Raw genomic sequence first — 11,077 nt, forward strand, 5'->3', positions numbered from 1 at the left:
TTTTTTTAGAATTTACTTATCATGTGTTCTAAGAATATATTTTAACAAGATAATAATAAAAAATAAATAAATTTTTGATACATTTAATGTATTAAAAATATAAAAAAATATATTTTTGAGTAATGTTATACATTCAAATTTTTTTATACACTAAGTCTAACTAAGTTAAATAATAAGGCTTTGAATAATGCTAGTCATAATTAATTTTAATTATGTTAAAACAACTTAGTTGAATTTAATTAACAAAAAGATTTAAATGTGTAGTATTAATTTATATTTTTTATAACTTTTAATATATATAAGATATATTCATAATAATTTTAAAATGTGCCTTTGTGGTCAATGAATTATAGTTCAAATGACATAGTCTCTTCATATTCGCGGATTCGAGTCTTCCTATCTGTAGTAAAAAAAAGTGTCTTTATGACCTATATTAGCAAAATCTCATTTTTCAAATTTCAGCTAGCCTTTTTAATAAATTTTCACATGTCATTAATAAATAATAATTATGAATGCCTGACGTTAAAGATTGATAATGTCTTACGTTTCCGTTTTCTTCTTTTCTTACGCTTCTTTTCTTCTTCTCACACTCGTTTACGCATGGAGCGTCTTCTTCTTCGCGTTTTTCCTCCTCCTCATTCTTTTCCTTCTTTTTCGTGTTCCTTCTTCTTCATGTGTTTTCTTCTTATCGTCATTCTTTTGTTATTATTTTTTTGTCTTTCCCTCATTCTCTGATCTCCCTGTTGAATTGTGCAGAAAAGAAATGAACCAAACATGTTATTATGGTGAAACAATGGTATAGTACTAAATGAATGGAACATTTTACATTATATAAATTCAAATTCGATCAGCTTTCTGCATAATGAACCGAACACGTACTCATGGTGAAACAATTGTATAGTACTGAATGAACGAAACATAATCCATTATATAAAATCAAATTCAAAACAACTCTGTCTACAATTTAGAGATTATCAATTCAATTCAGATTCAGAATACCTGCGTCCATTCAATTCAATTTAGCAATTGCATTCTATTCAATTCGATTGAAAAAAATCATCTATTAGCAAAATGTTGGTGTTGTTGGTGATGACGATAACAAAAGAGAAGAAGAAGAAGAAGGAAGCAGATGAATAATCTCTATGTGCGAAGGAGGAGGAGGAGGAGGTATACGTGAATTTGAAAAAAGAAGAAGATGACATATGCGTCTATTTGAAAGAAGAAGAAAAAGAAGCGCAGGGGAGAAGAAGAAGAAGAGGGGAGAAGAAGATAAAGCGCGTGTAATGACGCTCTTTTAATGAGAGTGATTTTTGTTGGTGTTGAACCTATTTAGATAAAACTTGGATGAAAAAAATACTTAGATGTGTAGCATAATCTTTAATTATAGACCAATTCTATGGTACTTTTTGTTTGTTGTCTAACTTTTGTCTAAATTATTTTTTATAGTAAATTAGTAATTTTAAAATATTTAAAAGTTTTTAATTTTTATACTTTTAAATTTTTTAAGTACTATAACAAACACCTTAATTATAATACACAACACAGAAAGTTATAAAAAATGATCAATTTGATTTGATAAATTCTATGATGTTTTTTATTGTACGATATGATAGACACTATAAGATTCACCATTTGATTATTCTTGATAGACCAAATCAAATCAAAGCATTAACCCTTTCAAAAGGTCAATTTGAATATATGAAAAAGTAGATATATCAATTTAGTCAGACAAGATTAGTTAAATTTTTTTTTAAAGTTTTAATTTTTTGAAAGATGTAGAATTTAAAATTTATAATCTAGTATTTAGGATAAATAATTATGATTTAATATTGAATTTTATTTTATATTTAACTGCATTTTATTTTCAATGAGGGGAGTTTTAATTTTTTTATCCAATCACTATATTGAAATTCTTACTAATTAAGTGCCTAATTAAGTCCTTTGGTTTCACAATAATACAAGTCCATAAATAATTACATATAATTGTTGTAACATAAATATTAAATAGCAGTGTTTGCACATTTTTGCTACGATGATGATATTGCTAGTTCCTTCCTAATTGATTAAGTGGAAGTTCTTTCTTATCAATTTGGTGACACACAGGATCTACTAGCTCCAACAAGAATCATAGAGTAGTTCTGGCTACTGGTATCTCACTTTGTGCACTTGTTTTAGTTTTGGGATTGGTCGCTATTTGTTACTTAAAGAAGAAGACAAAACAAAAATCAAGAGGTAATGTATGATTAAATATCCCCCATATGAATGCCTATATATATAGTACGGTACATACATAGTGTGTGATTTTTGTGCAGCATAAATAAATTAACCTTGGTTATTATTATCAATAGCCGTTTTTTCAGGTTTTGTCCATAGAAATTAGGATTGGTTAATGAATGAGATTGTGTCTTCTAGGTGATGAAAGGAACATGGATGATCTGGAATTGCCAATGTTTAATTTTGATACCTTAATGATGGCTACAAACAATTTCTCTCAAGATAATAAACTTGGAGAAGGAGGCTTCGGTAGTGTTTATAGGGTAAGTTGTTTTAATACTTTATGCACAACTGCCATCATTATAAAAATTCTCACATCAAAACAAAAACACACTTATATATACGCACTAATAGATTGTACCTATGACAATATCAGGGCAGATTGATTGAAGGCCAAGAAATTGCTGTAAAAAGATTGTCAGAAGACTCTAGACAAGGAGTTACAGAGTTTGAAAATGAAGTCAAATTAATGGTCAAACTTCAACACCGAAATCTTGTTCGATTGCTTGGTTGCTGCATTGAGAAGAATGAGAAAATATTGGTGTATGAATATATGGAAAATAGAGGCCTTGATTCCATTTTATTTGGTAACTTGCATTATTTTTTATATATTATCAATATATTCTATGTTTAGGCATTTTTTATACGGAAATATTTGGTAATAAAAAAATTAGCCAAAAATAATCTGAATTTATTTTGTTTAGCATTTATTAGTTATTTGTTACAATAATAATTAATAAATATTAAATAAGGTAAGTTCTTGTTTTTTTTTTATTTTGTCTTTTTTGCATTATCGTTTTTTTAATTATCATATATAATTGTTTTGCTTGTTATATATTCTTAATTAGTTTATATGTAACTAATGTTTCAGATGAATCAAAAAGTCTCTTGCTTAACTGGGAGAAGCGTTTCAATATTATATATGGAATAGCTAGAGGACTTCTTTATTTGCATCAAGATTCAAGATTTCGAATTATTCATAGAGATCTCAAGACAAGTAATATATTACTAGATATTAAAATGAATCCAAAGATATCAGACTTTGGAATTGCTAGAATTTTTGATAACGATCAAACACAAGCAAAAACAGTAAGAGTTGTTGGAACATAGTGAGTATATCATGATAGTTTACTAAAGCATCTCTTTTAAAATTCAGATTTGATGGCTTTATTTTTAACTTAGATACATTTTTATTTTGTAGTGGTTATATGTCTCCTGAATATATTATGGGTGGAAACTTCTCAGAAAAATCTGATGTTTTTAGCTTTGGAGTTATAATATTAGAAATTATAACTGGAAAGAAGAATAGAAGGTTTTCCAATAATAATGATGAACTGAATCTCTTGGAAAATGTACGTGAAAGAATTTTCTTCTTAACGAGAATATTTCTTATCAGATAAAAAATAACATTTTGATCAATATGTTCCAATGATTACACTATATGTTTTTGTAGGTATGGAGACACTGGCATGAAGGAACTATATTGAAATTAATTGATCCATCCATTGGAAATTTATATACAGAATCTGAAATTGTAAGATGCATACATATTGGACTCTTATGTGTTCAAGAATGTCCAGAAGATAGACCAACAATGTCCTTAGTGATCTTATTGTTGAGAAGTGAAGCCCCATCAATGCCAAATCCTAAAATTCCTGGATTTTCAGCAAGAAAAAATTATTCAGAGACTGATTTATCTTCAAGTAAGCAAGATGAATCATGGAGTGTGAATCAAGTCACAGTCACATTATTAAATGCTAGGTAGTTGTCATGATAAAAAATAATGTTTCGACAATCATGAATATCTGTGATGTTTATGAACTAAATCACAAGACTTATTGCGTATCATAAGCAAAATAAGAAGGAAATTACAGAAGTAGCAAATTATTCCTGGCTTCTTTAACACAAGACCCTTCAGCATGAGACCAACTTGGTTATTGTTCGAACAATGGACATCAACGAAGGCAGTTAGTGTTAGACGAGTAGTTATTTGTTGGCAACCCACAATACTCAACGTCTGACAAGTTATCGAGCCTGGAGGTAATTTGTTACTTGACGAAAGATGTGTCAGATGGAAGCAGAGGAGTTCAATTGAAGATAGAAGTAAGATAAACATAATTCTTTTGCTCGATTATTTGACAAGGAAGGATGGTACACAACAACAGTATCAAGGAGTAAGTTCAACAAGTGGAGTAGTTGATAGTCTGTTGGCGGGAATAATTATTGGCGAAATAATTTGTCTTGTCACGTGTCACTGTGAGATTGGTCGAACCTGTCTATAAATAGAGGTGTTGACGAATGACAAAGAATTAAAAATTTCCTGCAGAAAGCACACTTATTCCGTCACATATTCCAACGATTTTCTGTTATCCTGTCTAAGTTTTTTTTTGTAAGTTTCCTTCTATTTTTCTTTATTTTTTTTTATGTTTCTGTAATCTTTTTTTTGCAAGTTAGTTTATGTAATCTTCTTTTCTACGAGTTTAATTTCATTTATTTTTCTTGCCAAATTTTGTTCTTTTTAAACTTAAGTTCTTTGAAATTCTATGAAAACTTAGAATTTGTGTTAAAACACTTTAACTCCACCTATGCTACACCTGCGGTACAATGTCAGTCTCAAGTCCGATAAAGGAGGAGCGTTGTGTTAGACCTTCGACAGCCAATATAAAAACATAGTCAAATCTTCATGACATGGATCAAGGACATTATTGCACTAAAGCTAAGTCGTTGCCCGAAAGCAATGCGCTGTATGACTCGCGTACAGTGTCAAATGAGCAAAAGCCGCTGCATCGGTGCTCGGGTGTAGTGTTAAATGAGTAAGGGTTCTCACATTTTCGTGAACGGACGAGGATAAATAAACTGGTTTACAAAGAAAAAAGTAAAGGTAAGGGTCGGAGCGACAGAATGTTAAAATTTGAGACATGAAATATAGACACTCTAACAGGAAAATCCATGGAGGTGGTGGATACCATGACAAGGAGAAAGATTAACATCATGTGCCTACAAGAAACAAAATGGGTCGGTGCCAAGGTTAGGGAGTTGGATACTTTCGGATTCAAACTTTGGTATATAGGAAATGTGAAGAATACGATCGAGGTAGGTATTATCATGGATAAACAGTGGAAGAAGGATGTAGTGGATATCAACAGGGTGGGAGATCGGATCATCTCTATCAAACGGTGGAATGAGGTACTTTTCATGTGATTAGCGCCTACGCACCGCAAGTGGGTTCGGACGAGCAACACAAGATAAGGTTTTGGGAGGATCTAGAGAGTTTGGTCTAAGACATACCTTCGGGAGATAAGATTTTCTTAGAAGGAGATTTAGATAGCCATGTTGGAAGAGAAGTGATTGGGTATAGAAATATTCACGGAAACCGTAGTTTTTGGTGGTCAATATCGAAGGTAAAACTACTTTGGATTTTTTCTCAATCTTTGACCTTCTCATCGCAAATACATATTTTAAAAAGAGATACGAACGTCTTATAACTTATAGAAGTGGCATGACAAGCTCTCAAATTGACTTCTTCTTGTTGAGAAGAGTCGACCGAAAATTTTGCATTAATTGTGAAATTATTTCAGGAGAGAGTTTAACAACATAACATAGGATGTTTGTCATGGATTTTCGTGTTGAGCAAAAGTTGAGAAAAAGACATCATACGAAGAACCCAAAGACGAGATGGTGGCGGATGAAAGGTGAGAAACCAAAAAGCTTCTTAAGACGGGTAGGAGAAGAGGCAAAGAGGAATGTGAATGGAAGCGCGTAAGAGATGTATAGGGAGATGACAGAAGTTATTAGAAGAACATTAAAATAAAATTTTGGTGAATCTAGAGGGACAGGACCAAGAAATAAAGAGTCCTGGTGGTAGAATGCGAGTATACAAGAAAAGATAAAGATAAAAAGGGAGTACTTTAAGGAGTAGTCTTTATGCTGCAATGCAGATAATTGAAAAAAATATAAAGCGGTTAAGAAAGAGACAAAAGTGGCTGTAAGTGAAGCAAGAACAAGAGCATATGAGGGTCTCTACCAATCTTTAGGCACGAAGGAAGGAGAAAAAAGTATATATAGGATTGCAAAAAGCCATGAAAGAAGAACGAGAGACTTGGATCAGGTTAAGTGCATAAAGGATAAAGACGGAAAGGTTTTGGCTCAAGAGGAGATCAATGAAAGATGGAAGAGTTACTTCTACGAGTTACTTAATGAAGGACAGAAGACTCTTCTGAGCGTTGGTCAGTTATGCACACGGGAAGAAGATTAAAACTTCGACTACTATTGAATGATTCAAGACTTCGAGGTAAAAGAGACTCTAAAGCGAATGAAAAATGACAGGGCAGAAGGACCCGATAATATTCCGATTGAATTTTGGAAGGGCCTTGAGAGAAAGGCATCAGTTGGTTAACCAAGTTTTTAATGAGATTTTAAGGTCAAAAAAGATGTCAGATGAGTGGAAAAGGAACACCTTGGTACCTATCTATAAGAATAAAGAGGATATACAAAGTTTTAGAAACTATATATAGAGGGACCAAACTCATGAGTCATATCATGAAGTTATGAGAAAGGGTGATAGAACGAAGGATGAGACAAAAGACACAAGTAATAGAGAACCAATTTGGTTTATTGCCAGGTAGATCTACCACTGAAGCGATATACCTGTTAAGAAAGATGATGAACATGTATCGTAATAATAAAAGAGATCTACATATGGTATTTATTGATTTCGAAAAAGTATACGATAGAGTGACAAAGGAGGTCTTATGGAAGGTTTTGGAAAAGAAGAGAACAAGGATCGCATTTATTTGTGTAACTAAAGATATGTATGATAGGACTACAACTAGTGTGAAGACTCAAGGTGGTGTGACAAAGAAATTTTTTTATTGGTATAGGATTACACCAAGGATCATCCTTAAGTCCTACTTTTTCACATTAGTCTTGGAAGTACTTAGAGCATTTCCAAAAACCTGTGTCATGATGCATACTTTTTGCCAATAATATCGTCCTTATAGAAAAGTCAAGAAAATATTTAAATAAAAAGTTGGATTTATAAAGAGAAGCTCTAGAAGTATATGCTATGCACATAAGCCGTAGTAAAACGGAATATATAAAATGTAAGTTCAGCCGCTAAAAAAAAAATTCTAATATAAAAGTGAATATTGAAAAAAACATCATACCAACAAATTTTAAAGATTCAATCAGAATAAAGCACAAAATTAGAGTTTTATTTATTTATTTGTTTTGACAAACATATTTTTGTTTTGCTTGTTTCTTTCAGAAAAAAAAAATTGGGTATCAATCTTGTTATTTTAGGTCAGTTAAATTGTTTAGGTACATTCAAAGTAAAGGATTAACAAATGATTATTAGTATCCGATTCCTAATAATATATAAATTATTTCTTTTCGTATTCTATTTTTTTTTTTAATTCCGGAAGCTTCTTTGATTCATAATTTATCTGTGTTAATTAAGTGTTTTGATTCAGCATACTTTCCTGCTTGGAATGGTCCAAGTTTTACCACGGTTTTCGTCGTGACGCTGGATCTACTAGAAAACTAGCCTCAGAATATCACAACTCGAGTTCTTCGAAAATACGTGGCGAAATTAACATTAATATACGATACATCTACAGAGATTCGTTCTAACCATGATATTATTATTTAACGAATTTGAACCCCCTGAATTACCTAAACTTAACAACTGGTCATTAGATAATTAGTTAAACATAATAACGTAGTTGACACTTGACAGGGTAGCAGTCACCGGTCAGAATATAAATATAATAATATGGAATAAAATATATTTTTATTTTTAAATTTTATTAAAAAATTTTATATTGCAGAATTAACGGTGATAAGTGATAACAGAGGCACACTAAATACTGCAGAATTAATAGCGGCAAGAAGGCGCACGATGCTGCAGAATTAATGATCAATGCAAGAACACGAAATAAAGAAGGAATGACGTATAAAATAATTAAGTATTTTGTTAATATAAAATCAGAATTTTATTATAAGTATTTATTAAATTATTGATAGAAAAAGATATTGGTTTACCTAGACCCTTTTTCAATAATTTATCTAATACTATACCTGACTGTGATAAATTTATCAGCTAGCTAGTTAATTAATCCTATTATTTATTAGAATTAGTGTATGTTTCGTATAGAATACGGAATTTTTAATATTTAAAATAATTAGTATTTGTCTTAATCAATTAAAGTTTATTGAGTGGTCATCTCACTCATTCGTTTAAACAAGTATTAAGAGTTCAAATCTCGTGTTGTATGTGTAGTAATTTAGTGGCTAACGGTTGATCATTAATAAATAAAGTATCAATATATGGTTAGACTTTACAGGAGTACTGAAATCCGCAAATACTCGATCCATTCCTGCCTGTCAGGACGGATAATAACCCGACTCAAGATAGGGGTGGGTTTCGTTCGGGGCAAGTGTTCGAGCGAGGCATGACAGAGTCGGGTTTAGGGTATACCCGTCCCAGGGTATACTAGAAACACTTTTTAGAGATTAGGATTTGTCTCACATCACATATTCAATTATTCACAGTCTCAGTCCATTCTCCATAGCCATGCCAGAGAAACACATTCATCTTCGCCCAGAGTCTTCTTCTTCTCGGCTTCTCCGTAGAAAGCCTCATAGCTCTCGTTGCCGTTACAGTTCTTGTCGTCTCGCCACTGAGCCCATCGTTGTCGCTACTAAACTCATTACCGTCTACCTTCACAGCTCTCGTCGTTGTCGTTGTTGAGCTCATCATCGCCGTTGCTAAGCCTGTCGCTACCTTCTTACTAAGCCCCTTTGCTCTAGGTAAATTCCTTACACCTATCATTGCCTTCCTCCTATTGAGCTCCTTTTTTCTAGGTAAATTCCTCTCCCCCCTCTCTCCCTCCCTGTCACATTGTGAGTCTGTTAAGTTCTTCTTTTCTTCTTTCATAAACCCATCATTTGATCGTCGCTGCAGTTTTATGTGAGTTTCTCACCGGAGCCCCTTTCCCATAAGTACGTCGCTGTCTTTTTCCTCCATCTCTCTGTCTGCAAATAAGTTCCTTTCTTTCTCTCTCTCTTTCTCTCTCTCCTTATGAATGACTGAATTTGCATTTCATTGAATCTATACTTAGTGAAGTTGTGAATTTGTGTTGTAATTCTGTTAGTGAAGTTGTGAATTTGTTTTGTAATTTTGTTTATATATGTGTAGTGGGTCTAATATGCATTTCACTGATTTCTGTCTATCTTATGTACTAATATTTTTTGTGATTGATTTTAAGATATTTTATATAAAAATAAATTTGTTTCATGATTGATTTTTCAATGAAACGTGCATGTTCTCATTACATAAAATACATTATGCATTTTTCATTTTAAATCGTTATCGCCTTTGGGTTCTAATTACTGATGTTGGCATATTGCAATAGTTTATATATATTGATTGAGAATGAGGGCTTTTATAATTTTCCTTGATTTATGTACGTGCAATGGGTCTAATTGCTGTTGTTGTAATAGTTGCTCAATTTTTTCAATAGGTACTTTATATATGGTTTGTTTAGTTTTTTCAATTTTTTTAATATAAGTACTTTAAGATTATTTCATGGCTAGTAATGTTAGAGAAGACACACAAAATAAGAGTGCTGCTCCTAATGATATTGAGATCGAAATGCTAATTCACTTGATGTTAAATTTATAGTGGTCAAATATTAATTTTAAAAAAATCATATTATTTGACATTATATGAATTTTATGCTTGCATTTTAATTTATGTATGAATTTTAATTTTTATCTTAATTTATGTATGAATATACAAATTTTAAAGTGTTATTTAATTGTTATAGGGTAGGTAGAGGTGGGAAGAGTACCCGCAGAAAAGGGTTAAGGTACATTATTCTACTATCTGCAGGCATAAGTGGAGCGAGTAGTTGAGAAGTCTAAGGACGGCGGAGTAGGGTCAGGTAGGGCAAAAATTCACTTCACTGCCAACTCTATACGTGGTGGATTAGTTTTTGACCTATTCAGTTAGGAAATACTGTAGAAAAAATAGTAGTTGTCTTTAAAGTAGAATAATTTCTCATTGATAGCAATATTTAATATTGGAGATTTGTTTTTGTTGAAATTCACATGCGATAATTTTATTTCTTAGTATCATATTCATTATTGAAGTCAAAACAATAAGATCAATATTATTACCTGCTAAAATTTCACATTTTATGACATGATTTTTAAGTTTGTAAACTTATAGACTTATGACATTATAAAAACTATTAAGTTGGTTAATATTTCTTGATAACATTACTAAAATACCATTGTTGAGTATTAGTTTGTTGGTATCATATTTACTCATGAAGTCAAAAAATATGATCAATGTTGTTACCGATTAATATTTCACATTTTATGACATGATTTTCAAGTTTTCAAACTTATAGATTTATGTCACTATAAAAGCTATTATATTGATTAATATTCCTTAATAATATTACCAAAACATTATCGATGAGTATTAGTTTATATAAAAAAAATCCTAATACTTTTTATTAGTCAATATATAATTTATTCTATTGAAAAATAAATTATTTTTTTTAGATTGATAAATACATTTTCTTCTATTTTTACACTAGTTTATTTGACAATAATTACCATTTAAAAATAAATAAATAACTACACTATTTTATAATATGATATACAAAATAATTTTTTATTTAAAATTAATTCTAGTCAATAAAATAAAATTAAAATAATTTTCTTATACAAATTTAAATTTGACTTTAGAATTGATTAACAACTCATTCTTTTATTTTTAATAAAAAAACAA

At 30.9% G+C, this 11,077-nt stretch overlaps 2 protein-coding genes across 3 annotated transcripts in view; both read left to right on the forward strand.

The window, feature by feature from the left end:
- LOC107468451 (receptor-like serine/threonine-protein kinase SD1-7) overlaps positions 1–4,693 on the forward strand; it is a 76,247-nt gene extending 71,554 nt beyond the window's left edge. The window contains exons 2-7 of one of the 2 annotated variants that reach the window (XM_016087738.3): positions 2,104–2,232; positions 2,413–2,537; positions 2,651–2,861; positions 3,146–3,383; positions 3,476–3,626; positions 3,728–4,690. In XM_016087738.3, the coding sequence (XP_015943224.2) occupies positions 2,104–2,232; positions 2,413–2,537; positions 2,651–2,861; positions 3,146–3,383; positions 3,476–3,626; positions 3,728–4,039 (1,166 nt within the window). In that variant the 3' untranslated portion in view covers positions 4,040–4,690. Of the gene's footprint in view, positions 1–2,103; positions 2,233–2,412; positions 2,538–2,650; positions 2,862–3,145; positions 3,384–3,475; positions 3,627–3,727 lie in introns of both variants that reach the window. The other variant, XM_052254979.1, reaches the window with a different exon arrangement.
- Positions 1–11,077, forward strand: part of LOC107468461 (receptor-like serine/threonine-protein kinase SD1-8) — a 50,585-nt gene that overhangs the window by 2,282 nt on the left and 37,226 nt on the right. The gene's annotated exons all lie outside the window — the stretch shown is intronic.

Source organism: Arachis duranensis, chromosome 10, assembly GCF_000817695.3.
Source record: "Arachis duranensis cultivar V14167 chromosome 10, aradu.V14167.gnm2.J7QH, whole genome shotgun sequence".
NCBI lineage: Eukaryota > Viridiplantae > Streptophyta > Magnoliopsida > Fabales > Fabaceae > Arachis > Arachis duranensis.